We start from the raw sequence: 16731 nt of genomic DNA, 5'->3' as shown, positions 1-16731 counted from the left end.
CTTGGAGGAAAACACAGGCAGAACACTCTATGACATAAATCACAGCAAGATCCTTTTTGACCCACCTCCTAGAGTAATGGAAATAAAAACAAAAATAAACAAATGGGACCTAATGAAACTTAAAAGCTTTTGCAAAGCAAAGGAGGCTACAAACAAGTCGAAAAGACAACCCTCAGAATGGGAGAAAATATTTGGAAATGAATCAACGGACAAAGGATTAATCTCCAAAATATATAAACAGCTCATGCAGCTCAATATTAAAATAACAAACAACCCAATCCAAAAATCGGCAGAAGACCTAAATAGACATTTCTCCAAAGAAGACAGACAGATGGCCAAGAAGCACATGAAAAGTTGCTCAACATCACTAATTATTAGAGAAGTGCAAATCAAAACTACAATGAGATACCACCTCACACCATTTAGAATGGGCTTATCAGAAAATCGACAAACAACAAATGCTGGAGAGGGTGTGGAGAAAAGGGAACCTCTTGCACTGTTGGTAGGAATGTAAATTGATACAGCCACTATGGAGAACAGTATGGAGGTTCCTTAAAAAACTAAAAATAGATTACCATATGACCCAGCAATCCCACTACTGGGCATATACCCAGAGAAAACCATAATTCAAAAAGACACATGCACCCCAATGTTCACTGCAGCACTATTTACAATAGTCAGGTCATGGGAGCAACCTAAATGCCCATCGACAGACGAATGGATAAAGAAGATGTGGTACATATATACAATGGAGTATTACTCAGCCATAAAAAGGAACAAACTGGGTTATTTGTAGAGATGTGGATGGATCTAGAGACTGTCATACAAGGGAAGTAAGACAGAAAGAGGAAAACAAATATCGTATATTAACGCATATATGTGGAACCTAGAAAAATGGTACAGATGAACTGGTTTTCAGGGCAGAAATAGAGACAGATGTAGAGAACAAACGTATGGACACCAAAAGGGGAAACTGGTTGGGGGGGGATGAATTGGGAGATATGGATTGACATATATACACTAATATGTATAAAATAGATAACTAATAAGAACCTGCTGTAGAAAAAATAAATAAATTTCAAAAATTAAAAAAAAAAAAAATCTTTCCACAGCCCACTTGGGAACAGCATGAGACTAGAGAACAAAATGTTCTGGAAACATACAATTGATAAGATACTGGAATCTGTTGACACTCTAAGACTAGGAGACTTTGACATGGACTGTAAACTTTAATAAAACCTTTCCAGATTTACCGTAAAAACCTATAGAAGTGACAATTTTGGGGGCTTCAAATTACAACAAAAGCATAGTTCTCATCCTGTTAGAGTAAACCACTATTAGTATGATAATTACATGAACATAAACAGCAGAAGAGGATATGCTATAGTGGGTAACAGATTGTTAGAAGTCAGATTCCACATCCATTATTGATTGAACCAAATATCACCTAATACACTGTATTTTAAAATAATAGTAGTTTAGGGCCTCCCTGGTGGCGCAAGTGGTTGAGAGTCCGCCTGCCGATGCAGGGGATACAGGTTCGTGCCCCGGTCTGGGAGGATCCCATATGCCGCGGAGCGGCTGGGCCCGTGAGCCATGGCCGCTGAGCCTGCGCGTCCGGAGCCTGCGCGTCCGGAGCCTGTGCTCCGCAACGGGGGAGGCCACAACAGTGAGAGGCCCACATACCGCAAAAAAAAATAAAATAAAATAAAATAAAATAAAATAAAATAATAGTAGTTTTTAATCTGACACAATGTGAGAAAAATTAGTCTGTCTGTGAACAAAACCAAAAAGAAAAATGTAAAAAAAAATATTGTTATACTGTCATTTCAAATTTAAAACTCTTAAGGAAAAAAAGAAGCTAAAAGAGAATTGTCACTGGCTGCAAGAAAGGGAAAAAATTTTTCAAATAATTTCTTTTGGGAGACAAGAAAAAAGGAAAAGGTCCATAATTCACAATACAAAATTTCATTTACCACAACTCTAGGTATCTTCCTAGGCTCATGCTTATACGTGTCAAAGATAACACCTTTTCCTTACACAGCACGGCCAAATAAAAAAAAGAAAAAGATAACACCTTTTCCGAAATGCGTTAAACATTGATATGTCATTTCCTCATAACAAAATGACCTACAATCAGTTTACCTGTCACATCAGGGAGCTGAGATATCCCCCTCAACGCCAGTGCCCAGGCAAGTCTCACAGTGGCTTGCAGCCCCGGCAGTTTCCAAGGCTGTGAGTCTTGAAGACGAGAGTGAATTGTTGCAATGTATTGTCTCTCTGTCAACAGTGGAAGTTGATGAATCATATCTGAAAACAAAAATAGACAACTATACCAAAGTAGAGAAATTTTTACTTTGGATATACAGGAATAATGTCTAAGAATTAGAAAGTCAGAGTATTCCCATCAAAAAAATATGACTAATTATAATTAATGTTTGAAATAATAAGTATACTATCATAAAAACAGGCTACATCTACTTAATTCTGTGATTCATTTCATTCAATACAGGAAATCTGACCAATGCATTAACTGGCAGCATTCCTATATGAGAAGCACAGGTACTGCTTGTTATGTGACACACAATGTACTATGTGACAATTTGATTGGAGGTAAGGAGTAGTTGTATTTTAAATAAGCCTTTTGTAATGGCTAAGGATGACCACCAAAGAGGAGTGGGAAATGTCTGGTCCCCTCACATACCTAACGAAAGGAGACGGGGATGATACAATCAAAAGCGGACAGCGGACAACTGCTGGAATAATTATAAATATTTATGACATTAAATGGCAATAAGCTTCCTTTGTGGGAATCATTTTTGAGATCCTCGGTTCTAAGTAGTAACTGTTTACAAGGTTAACAAGAGAAATTTTATCTACTTCACAGAAAAAAAAAGTCAAAGATAATATATTACTAAAAATTATAGTTATCCTCCCTTAGAATGAAAGGTTTAAAATGTGAATAGTAAAGAAACAAGCAAGTAGGGGGACTTCCCTGGTTGCGCATTGGTTAAGACTCTGCGCTCCCATGCGGGGGGCCCAGGTTCGATCCTTGGCCAGGGACCTAGATCCCACATGCATGCTGCAACTAAGAGTTTGCATGCCGCAACTAAGGAATGGGTGAGCCACAACTAAGCAGCCCACCTGCCACAACTAAGGAGTCCACATGCCGCAACTAAGGAGCCCACCTGCCGCAACTAAGACCTGGCACAACCAAATAAATAAATTAATTTAAAAAAAAAAAACAAGCAAGTAAATTAGGCATGCCTAACTCAACAAACATATATTGCAAATCCCTTAGTACTTTCCCATTCCAAAACCTCAAAAGATAACAGAAATATCTAACGAGGCTGCAATTACTTTAAAAATGTGATCTTATACCTAAGTATTCAAATATGAATGAATTACACACAAAGGAATAAAATATACTATTTTTATCTTAGTTGTTAAAAAAATCATCCTTCTTAAATGTTATCTCCACAATTAAATCTGATTTTTAAATAAATGTATTAATAGGTACAAAATCCAATACCATCACGTTCCTCTGTGCTTTGTTCTATAAAACTGATATCAAAGCAGTACAGAAGTGCCATAAGAAGAGCCAGATTCACTGCATCCAATGAGCCATTAGCCTCAACAGTCACTCTTTCCAAATGTCCAATAAGGAGCAGAGTGTCATCTTTGCCTAAAGGTGATTGGCAAGCCCACGCAAAAAGGCTTTCTGCCAGAGACTGCCTGCACTCCTTGATGAGATCAGAAACCTAGAAATAAAGATGAATGATTATCGGTATAAATAAATTACACTGAAGCCTGATCTTATTCCAAAATGTAAACTATCTATCATAAAGACGAACCATATAAATGTATCTGAATCCATAAGTGACCCTAAAATCTCACCTCTGCAATTCTGAACAAACCCTACTGTTAATTCCTCAATCTTAAGTCCCAACCTCCTCTATAGGACAATCAATTTCTTAAAGTCCATGGGGCTTCCTTGGTGGTGCAGTGGTTAAGAATCAGCCTGCCAATGCAGGGGACACGGGTTCAAGCCCTGGTCTGGGATGATCCCACATGCCGTGGCGCAACTAAGCCCGTGCGTCACAACTATTGAGCCTGTGCTCTAGAGCCCACGAGCCATAACTATTGAGCCCACGTGCCACAACTACGGAAGCCCACGCACCTAGAGCCCGTGCTCTGCAACAAGAGAAGCCACCACAATGAGAAGCCCGCACACCGCAACAAAGAGTAGCCCCCGCTTGCTGCAACTAGAGGAAGCCCGCGCGCAGCAATAAAGACCCAACACAGCCAAAAATAAATTAAAAAAAAAAAGAAATTTCTTAAAGGGCTCATTCCAGAAAAAGTGCTAGCATGGCATATAGTGACTAGAAAGAGGCTGAAACAAGTGCAAGTCAATTTCATGGACACAACTGCCTACACACTTTCCTAGGCATTGTTAATTTTCCTATGCCTGTATTAGAAGAATGTTCTAAGTGACATGACTTTTCTGCCTCCAAGATGTGACACAGACAACCCATGAATTGATGTCATTGAACCCTTGCCTCTTTTCGATGTTTTTCACTGCCCAAACCTCTCTCACGCTGTAGTTTCTCAAACTCATTGTTAACATCAATCTGTGACACAAGAGTAAGAACTTTGTAAGTCAATCCTTGCTCCATCAGCTCATCAGTAAACCGTGTTGTCATGGAAACCAGCTCTGGACTGTAATGAAAATAATCAATAAAGTTACAATGAACAGTAATGTTTATACTTTCTCATCACATGGCTATAGCAAACACTCCTGATGATAATGTTGGGTTACTGGAAACAACGAGGATGAGTTATAACCTAGCTCTTGCCATTCTTTTTAGATCATTGTGTTTCAATAAACTTCTAACCATAAATAACTGAATTACATTTCATTTGTAAACAAAATAAAGCAGGTTTAAACTGTTGTGTCATTCTTGGCAGAATAAGGGAGTTATTTATTACTCAGCTTAGGTTATACACTTAAATTATACCTACTAAAGAGAATTTTTGTTTCTAAAATTATAATTCTTCAAGCAATTTCTAATTAACCCCTTGAAATCCTAGCATGCAAACAGACCTGAGTTCGAGGGTCCATGTCTTTCCTCGTCGAGACTGTATCAAAGCTTTCAGGGAATTTGCAATGCATCGCTTTCCATCCCAGTATAAGAGAACAGCTACTAAGCCTCTGGTGAGGCCAGGAAAATGTGGCTGCTGGTGCTCTCCTAGGAAAGGAAGTTGAGAAATAATTTAGTAAATAAACACGTATGTGTTTAGGCTGAGACAAAAATCACTATACCAATGTTCAGTTCAAAGAAATCGCAGAACCTCAGGGTTTAAAGGGTCTCAAGAGTCCCTCTACTTCAAACATCTACCCATTGTTTTCTCTCTTTCACAAGAAGTCTTTCAAATATTTGTATGTTTCTTCCCCTAGTAAATTAAATAACATTTTCTTATGTTTCAGCTTTTACTCGCCCACACTGTTGTGTCCTCTCCCGTTGCGGAGCACAGGCTCCGGACGCGCAGGCTCAGCGGCCATGGCTCACGGGCCCAGCCGCTCCGCGACATGTGGGATCTTCCTGGACCGGGGCACGAACCCGTGTCCCCTGCATCGGCAGGCGGATTCTCAACCGCCGCGCCACCAGGGAAGCCTTACTCGCCCTTTTTAACTGCTCTCCTTTGAACAAGTTCTACTTTCTCTTTTCTGGACTAGTTTGCCTATAGTTTCAGTTTCATTTCCTATGGTTTTTTTCGCCCCTTGGCCCAATCGCTCTTACACTCTACTCCCTTCTGTTCCCCAAATTCATCTCACTGCCTCACACCTCTTACAGGCGATTTCTTCTGTCTAGATGCCCTCTGTCCGCCTGAGTGCACACTTACTACATCTGACATATGCCTACTCATTTTTCAACAACTACCGTAAGCCTCGTTATCTTTGTGGACTTCCCTGTACAACCTGAGGTCAATTTAAATGCCTCCCCTCTAGACAATCCCTAAACCTTGCATTAGTGCACTTAATGGTGGCATAGTTATTGGTTTCCATGTCTTTCTCAATTACTAGACCATGAGCTCCTTTACACTAGTTGAAGTTTTATTCATCTTTATATCCCTGGAGTTTTAACACAGTGCCTGGCCCATAATATGCACAGAAAAAATAACTGCTAAATGAAGTTTTGAGTTAAACTCAAAATTCAAGCATGTCCAGTTAACATCTGCATCACAGAATGGGAAAACGACCTTAGTCATTCTCAATATCATATTTCTTTTAATGCAGCCTTAGGTCAAAAAGGATTCTGGCAGCCACATGCCATCTTCAGACATATTAGACTTTCTTTCAATTAAAATGCCCACCTGGCTTCTTCACATGGTTCCCTTGCTATAATCAAAATGAACTGCTTATTTTATGGAAATTTCAATCTTTTCTCTCTACAGAAGCCAGAGAAATAATTTCAGTTATTCTGGATTCTGCAACTCCTGCTTAAAGCCCCTGCCAACAACCTCCCACTGTAATTAGAATAAAATCCAAATAATCCTCACAGCCTGCAAGACTACGATCCGACTCCTGCTCTGTCCTCGTCTTCCTTCATTCGCCCTAGTTCCTGACGTTCCAGCCACAGTGGTCTTTGTAGCCTTCAGCAGGCCTTTGTTCGCACCTTGAGCTGTCTATTCTCCCTGGAACACCCTTCCCCAACAACTCTGGTATCTTGTCATCATATAGGTCGCAGATCAAATGCCCCAATCTCAGAGAGGCCTTCCCTAAGTACCCTACTTACAGGTGCCCCCATCACCCCCCATGTCTCTATATCCCACTGCCTTGTTTTATTTTCTTCCTAGAACTCAGTATTATCGAAATTATCTTATTCTTTATTTATTATCTGAATCACCCCCACAAAAAGAAACTCCAAAAAAGCAGTGACCTTACCTTCTTACTCATTATATAACAATAAATGCTTTGTGCTACAAAACTTCTGAGATAGAGTCATTCTTTGCTAGTCAATTACCATGAAAAAGTCTATCTTAAAACAGTTAAGGGCTTCCCTGGTGGCACAGTGGTTGAGAGTCAGCCTGCCGATGCAGGGGGCACGGGTTCGTGCCCCGGTCTGGGAGGATCCCACATGCCGCGGAGCAGCTGGGCCCGTGAGCCATGGCTGCTGAGCCTGCGCGTCCGGAGCCTGTGCTCCACAGCAGAAGAAACCACAACAGTGAGAGGCCCGTGTACCATAAAAAAAAAAAAAAAAAAGTTAAATTTCCTTTAACAACTCTGATCACTAAACTAAAGCCTTCCCATTAGTCAAAGATAAACAAAAGGAGGGCTTCCCTAGTGGCGCAGTGGTTGAGAGTCCACCTGCCGATGCAGGGGACATGGGTCCATGCCCCGGTCCGGGAAGATCCCGCATGCCGCAGAGCGGCTAGGCCCATGAGCCATGGCCGCGGAGCCTGCGCGTCCGGAGCCTGTGCTCCGCAATAGGAGAGGCCACAACAGTGAGAGGCCCGCGTACCACAAAAAAAAAAAAAAAAAGATAAACAAAAGGAAACACTGTGAATATCAAATAAACTACATCTTTAGAAACTATTTTGGAATCTAAATGATATAATATTTTAAATTACAAGTGAATAATTTTACATTTATGTACTACCTTAGCATAGGTCCAGTTAAATGTCAACCTACCAGCAAGGAGAAGCTCAACAGCTGCCAATTCTCCAATATCAAAAAGGTCACTGAGGATAAAGGCTTCTTTAATGAGCTGTTCAGGAAGAAGTCGGGTTCCTTGTTGACCCTGGATAGCAACTCCCTCTGTACTGGCTTTCTGAACCTTCTCGTGTTGTTGAACATTTTTTGGCTACAACAATAAAAATAAATAAATAGGATCATGTAATGACAATAGCACATGGAGACAAGGTAAATTGTTACCTAGAGAAGTTTATTCACAAGGCAGTCTGGTAAAGTGACAAAACAGGAGCATTTCTTATCAGATAAAGGTCTAACTATCAGATATAGTTAGACCTTTATGAGGTAACATTTTACATCACTTTCAACTTTTTATACTGTTATTACCTTCTCAATAACTGCTTCTGCTAAACTCTGAACTACAAAGTGTTGAGAAATCACACAAAATAGCATACTATTTTTCAAATGTCTAAGAAACTTTCCAATTATGTCTTTAATAAATATAAAAACAATAAATCTTCAAGTGGGAAATAGCAAATCGAAAAGAATTATAGAATCAATTAGTAGGGCTAATGATAGCTTATTAGTATGTTATTTTAAAATGTAGTCTTATTTGCAAAAAGGCTTACTTAGTGCAAATATTTAACAAATAACATATAGTATAGAATTACTTGATAGATCATAAAATCTTAGGTATTTACACCTTGAAAAAGGCCATACAGTCATTTAATTCAACTTCTCTATTAATAGAATGGAAAAACTGATGCCCAGATAAGTCAGGTGACTTGCCTGTGGTCATACAACTCTTTAGTTGTAGAGCCAAGACTGGAACTCAGCTCAACTGGCTCCCAGGCTAGGGCTCTTAAATAGTTCTTAGATGGTCTTGCTGGTCTATAAAAAAAAATTGTCAAGCAGCAGGGAAAGGAGCTTCCAAGTATGAATCCCTGCCACTGAAGTACACTACCCCTGGTTGAAAAGTACGTCAAGATGCAGTGATTAACAATATGTAAGAATTAACTGCTAATACAACTTACATAACATTAGGAAGAGTTAAAATGTTGAAGTGTACCTGGGAATAAATAAAATAATCAATCTTACTAAGTAAGCTTAGACAGATTAACTATAAGTCAGAAATTCCAAGGAGGCTCATATTTCTGAAATATACGGAACTTTCTAAATTGTATTCAAATACTATTAAGATATCTCCTAGCTAGAGATAAATACAATATTAACTTCTATGGAGAAGAGAAAAAAGATAATAATTGCTCCCAGGAAACTTCCATTTTTAGAAAAAACTTGAATCAATGGACTAGAACAAGTAACATTTCATTTACATGCATTAAGAATTTACTTGCTCCTTCAATCTTTAAAGGAAAAAGCAAATGCAAGAAGCAAAAAAAGAAAATTTCCTACTGGGTTTCTGAACAATGAGATGAAGTCAGGTTTGTGTTTCTTCAAAATCATGTCAAGAAGGTGAACAGCTTCAGGCTGTCTTCTCCAAAGAGCATTTCCCACAGTCTGCCAAATGTCTTTGTAAGGACCCCACAGACTAGCAGCTTAAAGAAAAAAAATAAAAATCAGCATCAAATAAAACATATATTTGGAAAATAAGGTAAGGTTATCGTCTATACATTTTAGCCATGCTCACAGCTACTTTTAAATATAAGGAGTTATATATACAAACCAAACATTAATATAAAAGAATATTAGAATTCACAAGCAATAATATAAATGTCATTTTACCTAACTTAATATAAAGTAAATCCTGACTTTAAATTGGAATATCAGCTGAACCTGGTTTTGTCACTTAATATTACTCACGTGACATGGAGTGAGAAAATAACCTCTTTGAACTTCAGTTTCCTTTTATATAAAATAGGGACATCTCCTGCTTCATAGGGTTGAATGAATTAAATGAGATAAACTAGGTAAAATATACAATATAGTGTCTGGCATATCATAGTCACTCAATAAATGTAACTGCCTTTCCTTCCCTCCCTATCATCCAGAGGAAAAGCAAGAATAGGGGGGAAAAATCAGATTCTGTAAAACTTGGAAGCTGAAAAAATAAGTTTTTATTTTGGCTGGGACACTAGCTATTAAAAAACAACATAGAAATATGGAATTCTTTTGTAAACTCTTATAAAAAGGATCACATTTTGCTTTGTAAAGGTAATAACAATAATAAGTAATACTTAGAGAGCTTTTGCTACTAAGCATGGTTTGAAAAACACGACCTGGAAGCCCAAAGTTTCTGTCTGCGAACAATCAGATATGGCACCCCTGTGTTTATAAAGACTCTGAAAGAGAAACTAATCAAAACCACTCACTCACTCAACAGATGAACTAACTATAGCTTAAACTGTAAAGGGTGGTCTGCAAACATGTTTAACTGCCATCTGAGAAAACACAAATCCCACTAAAGTCACCAGAACAGTCAGAATGACATGCGAGATAACCTAACTAAATGCATTACAATCTTATGAACAATGTTGTCAGAAGAAGGCAATTTACTGGGCAAAAAAATTTTTTTAAAAGGATGTGCAGGGAGAGGACAGACTAAACCAGTCAAGCTGGATCAGCCATTCACTCAACAAACATTTACTGAGGGCCATGCATGTGCCAGGGACTACAGAGCAAGCAAGACAGACGGGATCCCAGGCCTCAGAGAACTTATAGATTGACAAGAAAGACAGGCATTAAATGCAGGATTCAAAACACAACTACCAGGGCTTCCCTGGTGGCACAGTGGTTAAGAATCCACCTGCCAATGCAGGGGACAAGGGTTCGAGCCCTGGTCCAGGAAGATCCCACATGCCACGGAGCAACTAAGCCCATGCGCCACAACTGCTGAACCTGCGCTCTGGAGCCCGCGAGCCACAACTACTGAAGCCCGTGCGCCACAACTACTGAAGCCTGTGTGCCTAGAGCCCGTGCTCTGCAGCTAGAGAAGCCACCGCAATGAGAAGCCCGCGCACTGCAACGAAGAGTAGCCCCCACTCGCCGCAACAAGAGAAAGCCCACGCACAGCAACGAAGACCCAACACAGCCAAAAATAAAAATTAAATTAAAAAAAAAAAACAGAAGTACTAGTCTAATGGAGAAGTACAGAGTGCTATGCGAACATATAAAAGGAAGACTCTAACCTAATCTGAAGGGCAGAGCAGGAAGTTTTGCATCAGGTCTTTGGTGTGGGGATGTGGAGGAATGGGAATCACCATGTCTAGACCTCACATAGAGAGCAACCATCCAACTCCCTGCTTTGCTTCTCCTGTTTGATCCTAAACTTGCTAATCTTCTAATGAAAAATATAGCTCATCATACAAATTTCTAGAATTAAAAATGTGCTGATGAAATGAGTACCCATGCAGATGTACTTCCCACTAAAGATCAATTAATTGACATACTGGTTTATATATCTGTCTTTTCCCAATGTGATCAGAGAACATCAATTACTGGAATCTACTCAACTGTGGATACACTAACAAACATCACAGTTCCAGGCCTGCCAAAATGAGGGCCTGACTCTGGATCCTGGTGACTGCCTGTGAGGTGCTAGTTGGATGGTGACTAACTGACTTCCCTAGAGATCATTTTCTTGGCTCTTTCCAGCTGCAAAGGACAGAGTAGGTTTGAGCCTTCTACTCCTGGCCAAGATGGAATTTTTCCTGTTAGTAAATGGGAATGTTTCAAGTAGTAGATGACAAAGTGAAATTGGACAATGGTGTGACCAATGGACTAACTAGAATATGAAGTGTCAGGACCCAAGGATGTTGGGTAGGTAAGCTACTCACGAGGTGATGGAACCTTAACCAGGATGAGGGCAGTAAAACAAAAAGGCAAGGTCTGTTGGTAGAGTCAGAACTGGTAACTAATTGGCACAGGGGATGAAGGAAAGTTATCAAAAATGACTTGTAGGCAAATGTGAAACTTGCCTTACCACAGGTATTTTTAAAACCTGACAAAAAGCTAACAAAAGTAAACTGTCTGTAAAAGTAATACTCAATAGAACCCCTGAAGAATAACTTTCTTTGCACTATACATACTTAGTTTGAATAAACTCAGTGAATTCTAGAGAGAATTCCACTTCCCCCCACTTGTGGGGAGGCATCCAATAACAGATCAAAAATCTACACTAAAGGGCCTCCCTGGTGGCGCAGTGGTTGGGAGTCCGCCTGCCGATGCAGGGGATACGGGTTCGTGCCCCGGTCTGGGAGGATCCCATATGCCGCGGAGCGGCTGGGCCCGTGAGCCATGGCCGCTGGGCCTGCGCGTCCGGAGCCTGTGCTCCGCAACGGGAGAGGCCACAACAGTGAGAGGCCCGCATACCGCAAAAAGAAAAAAAAAAAAAGAAAAAAAAAAAAAAATCTACACTAAAAAACCCCACATAGGGCTTCCCTGGTGGCGCAGTGGTTGAGAGTCCACCTGCCGACGCAGGGGACACGGGTTCGTGCCCCAGTCCGGGAAGATCCCACATGCCGTGGAGCGGCTAGGCCCGTGAGCCATGGCCGCTGAGCCAGCGTGTCCGGAGCCTGTGCTCCGCAACGGGAGAGGCCACAACAGTGAGAGGGCCGCGTACGGCCAAAAAAAAAAAACAAAACCCACAGATACCAGCCTCCTGAGTCCATCATTAACATCAACACATCACAGAAGGTAGGTGCAACAAAGATTTATATTCATTTTGTCTTTGGTTTGACTAATTTTGGTAAATATTTCCCTGTTATTGATTACAGATGAAAGGAGGCTATAATTTTTCCAAATTACTAAATATGTATTTTTAACATAAGTCATTTGCTTGTTTGAGGAATACATTTATTTTCCTAAATTTTAGGAATACTTCCAGCAAGTCACATTTATTCACTCATTCATCATGTACTAGGTATAGGTAAGCTCACAGTGTAGTGAGGAAGCACATTTACCATATAGTCATATATAAGGGCAATATCCATTATGGTATGTGCTATGAAGGTGAAGTACCCAGGGCAACGATCACATAATAGGGGAATGTGACCTAGCCAGGGAGATCAGGGAAGGGAAGGATTCACTGAGCAAGTGATAATTAGGCTGAAATGTGAAGGATAAAAGTAGGAGTGGGAGGTGGTGGACGTACACTGCAGGAAAAGAAGACAGCATGTGGGTTCCCAAGGCAAGAGGAAATGCTGCACTCTCAACCCCCTGAAAATGCCAAGAGAGCGAGAGTACCAAGAAGGGATCAGCAAGGGAGGCAACTGCCATACCATGCAGGGCTTACCTACCCATGTTAAGGATTTGGGTCTTTACCCTAAAAGATCAAGTGAGATAGATTTCAAATGTCTGGTGGACTTAGTGAAACAGAAAAGCATGTAAATGTTGAGAGCTGTTCAGGAGGATGGGAACAGACTAGAGTGGGTAGAGGAGGAGAAGGTACGGCAACAGAGTCTGAACACTGATGAATCTTTGAAAGGTTTGACTGTGAAGAGGAGCAAGAGGACAGTAACTGGAATGAGGCATGAGGTCAAGATAAAGATTTGGGCAATTAGTGGAAAGAAAAGGAACAAAAGAGAGAGGAGGGAATAATGGGGAGAAGAGTGTAAAGGGCAGGATTTACCTTAGACAGGAAGACACAGGGAAACTGACTCGAAAGAGTGCAGATATATCTAGGTTTGTAGGTTCAAGGGTGAAAAAAAGAGTTCATGCCTGTTGGCTTCTATTTTCTCTGTGACTAGGAGACTGAGGGATCAGTTGGAGCTTAAAGATATGAGGAGCGTGGAAAAGGTCTGAAATACACAATGCTATGAACAGGACAGGGGTGACCAGACAGCCATCCAAGGATTGTCAGTGTTAATGGTTGCTTACTCACAAGCCTGTAGGTCTACTCAGCGGGGCTGATACAGGTCACTAGTAAATCATGCCGCTGAAACTCAGGCATAGGCCTTCAAACTCTACCTCTACTTTCTTCCCCTTCTACAACTCTGAGATGTTTAATTTTTTTTTTTGAATTATGGTAAAAAGCACATAACATAGAATTTGCCATCTTAAAAACATTTTGAAGTGTGCAGTTCAGTAGCATTAAGGGCTTTCACATTGTTGTACAACGTATCTCCAGAACTCTTTCATCTTGCAAAACTGAAATATGGTACCCGTTAAACAACTCCCCATTTCCCCCTCCCACCAACCTCTGGCAACCAACATTTTTGTTTCTATTACTTTCAACCCCTCATACAAGTAGAATCATACAGTATTTGTCTTTTTGTTACTAGCTTACTTCACTTAGCAGAATGTCTTCAAGGTTCATTCATGCTGAGCATAGGACAGGATTTCCTTCTTAAAGCTAAATAACATTCCATTATATATCTATAGACCGCATTGTTTACCCATTCATTCGTCAATGGGCATTTGGGTTGCTTCGCTGGACATTTACTTTTTTTAAAAAAATATTCTCCTGACTGGGCTCTTTAAAATGTTTCCTTTCTATGTTGCCAATTAAACACTCCTGCCACAAGGCCTTGTTATACAATGTATATTCTTTGCAACTGTTGGCAACTCCTTTTCCTTCAATGATTTATGTTTAATGATAGTAACTTAAGACGAGTACATACTAAAGAAAAGTATATAACCACACATATAACACACAAGTCTTGTTTTAAGTTTACATCTGTGTGGGAGGGCAGGACGGCAGTACTAAGGAAGTAATTTCACTACTAACATTCAGATGTATGGAAATATTATGTATTGTTTTTTTTTTGTTTTTGCGGTATGTGGGCCTCTCACTGTTGTGGCCTCTCCCGTTGCGGAGCACAGGCTCCGGATGCGCAGGCCCAGCAGCCATGGCTCACGGGCCCAGCCGCTCCGCGGCATATGGGATCCTCCCAGACCGGGGCACGAACCCGTATCCCCTGCATCGGCAGGCGGACTCTCAACCACTGCGCCACCAGGGAGGCCCGGAAATATTATGTAATGAAATGAATTAGGTTTTGCTTAAGTAGGAGCATGTAGACATTTAAGTATCAAAGACTGGCTTAGAATCATTAGCTGTATAACCTTGGAGAAGTTACTTAACCACTCTAACACTCTATTTCCTAACCTGTAAAATGGGGTGTTTAATAGCAGCTACCCCAGAGTTGTATAAAGGGGACTAAATAAGATGAAAGTACAACGCTTAGTCCAGTGGCTGCGAAAAAGGAGGTACTCGATAAACATAATCATGCATTATTATACAACAATTTATCGTAGTGTTTCCGAAATGGTTTGATTTGCTAAAGTTAGGTTTAGACAAGTTTTCAAGAATATCAGTCGTGTGAAAAGAATAAACCAGCAACAAAAAGACTGTATAAGGACGGAAAGAAAAGGCGCCCAGAAAAGACTCCTCTTGAGTGAGATCCTCTACAAGCATTTACCACACAGACGTGCTCTTAACCGCCCATGAAGTTTAGTAGGGCTCAATCAAGGCATTCTGAGCAGGAAATTCTTCATTTTCAGGCCCGCTCCGACCGCTGCAGCACTTTTGGCATCCTTGGACCGCCCACTAGGAGCCAGCGGTGCATCCCAGGAATTGTGACAGTCAAAATGCACCCACTCTTTCAAACGCCCCGATGGGGGGGGGGGGGTCCGCCCCTGATTGAGAATTGCCCAGAGGACCCAATCCAAATCTTCCAGAGTTTCTTTACTCCCTTCTAGATTCTGCCCCTCCCCGAAGATCTACTGCTCCAAAAGTACAGGAGCATCCAGGGGCGGGCCACACACGCAGAGCTGGGAATCACGGCACTCCTGGGCCACCTTCGGATTACAGGCTTCATAATCAAGGAACCTCTCTTCCTGTAGGACCCACCCACCCACCCAACCTCCAAGAAGGGCCCCAGTATCCATTTTGAGGTGCGAGTTTTCAGCCTGCGCTCGTGGCTGAAAAATATCTCAGGTCTCCCGGCCTCGTTGACGGAGAACTGCAAATCCCGCAGGAATTCGGACCGCAGACACATAATGGGGTGGGGAATGGAAGGGACCAGACTCGGCCCTGGGCTGCGAGAACTGCACGCCCGGTTCCAGGGGACCAAGCCTCCGTACCTCGATCCTTAAGCCCCAACTCTAGGGCTAGAGCCGCAGCGCCGACGCCCGCCATTCAAACTAGGGAGGGGCGGGACTCTAGGCCCAGAGCTAGGGAGAAGCGGGAACTATGCACAAGTGCGGACCTGGACTCCGAGGAACCTCACTGCCCGCGTCTCTGCCTGAAGAACGGGCCAGCACCCTGCCCCACAGCTTGCCTTCTGGCCCGGCCCGTACCTACCCGAATTTACCGCCAACAGCGTCGCCATCTTGGAGGCGAACTAACAGAGCCCTCCCGCCGCACGGAAGCCCCAGAAGCGGGTGAGGCTGCCCGGGGCCGCGCCTAATCAGAAAGATACCACGCTGTCCCTTCCGAAATGCACGCTCTACCGACACAGGCGTACAAATACTCCAAAATCTGCTCTAAGTCACAGACGTCAATTTTCGCCGGGATTGACGAAAATTCCCATTCAAGTCAGGCGAGGGTAACCAGTTCGAAGACCCGAGGTCCTCGAGTTGACGTTAATCGTGCAGTGCATCCTGGGACTTGTAGTTTGTTTCTAGTGATTAAAGTTGGTTAGCTGGAACAGAAAAAGACTGTTTATTGAAATGACGCCCACTTATGATATGAAAGCCGTAAATCCAAATAATTATCTCCATTTCAAATTAAATCTTCCTTGCGTTACTCCCTTACTTTGGGGAGTGGAGTGGGGTGTAAGGTGTCTAAACCTCAAAAATCCATTTGATGGGTTGCAAACTAAGTTCATTACATTTCATCTACTGTATATACCAGTGTATTGCGTCAATATAGTTGCATGCAGATAAACAATCATAACTTTTTACTATGAAAATTTCAGATGTATACAAAATTAGAATAATGAATGACCAGCTTCAATAGCTGGTCAGTTCCTGTTCCTCACCCCCAACACAAGAGATTATTTTGAAGCAATTTGCAGACATATCATTTCATAAACACCAAATATTTTTCTACCTAAGCACCCCCAAATAACTGGACCTTC

General features: G+C 41.5%; 1 protein-coding gene across 1 annotated transcript in view; it reads right to left on the bottom strand.

The window, feature by feature from the left end:
- Nucleotides 1-16029, bottom strand: part of NUP205 (nucleoporin 205) — an 81619-nt gene extending 65590 nt beyond the window's left edge. The window contains exons 1-7 of the mRNA XM_060107911.1: nucleotides 15954-16029; nucleotides 9107-9249; nucleotides 7694-7865; nucleotides 5105-5249; nucleotides 4560-4719; nucleotides 3533-3761; nucleotides 2146-2310 (exon numbers count right to left, since the gene is read on the bottom strand). Of these exons, the coding sequence (XP_059963894.1) occupies nucleotides 2146-2310; nucleotides 3533-3761; nucleotides 4560-4719; nucleotides 5105-5249; nucleotides 7694-7865; nucleotides 9107-9249; nucleotides 15954-15981 (1042 nt within the window). The 5' untranslated portion in view covers nucleotides 15982-16029. The remainder of the gene's footprint in view (nucleotides 1-2145; nucleotides 2311-3532; nucleotides 3762-4559; nucleotides 4720-5104; nucleotides 5250-7693; nucleotides 7866-9106; nucleotides 9250-15953) is intronic.
- Nucleotides 16030-16731: the final 702 nt, after the last annotated feature.

The sequence above is a fragment of the Mesoplodon densirostris genome, chromosome 9 (assembly GCF_025265405.1).
Source record: "Mesoplodon densirostris isolate mMesDen1 chromosome 9, mMesDen1 primary haplotype, whole genome shotgun sequence".
Lineage (NCBI taxonomy): Eukaryota > Metazoa > Chordata > Mammalia > Artiodactyla > Ziphiidae > Mesoplodon > Mesoplodon densirostris.
The sequence above is the reverse complement of the archived record's forward strand: the minus strand, read 5'-3'. Positions and strand labels throughout refer to the sequence as shown.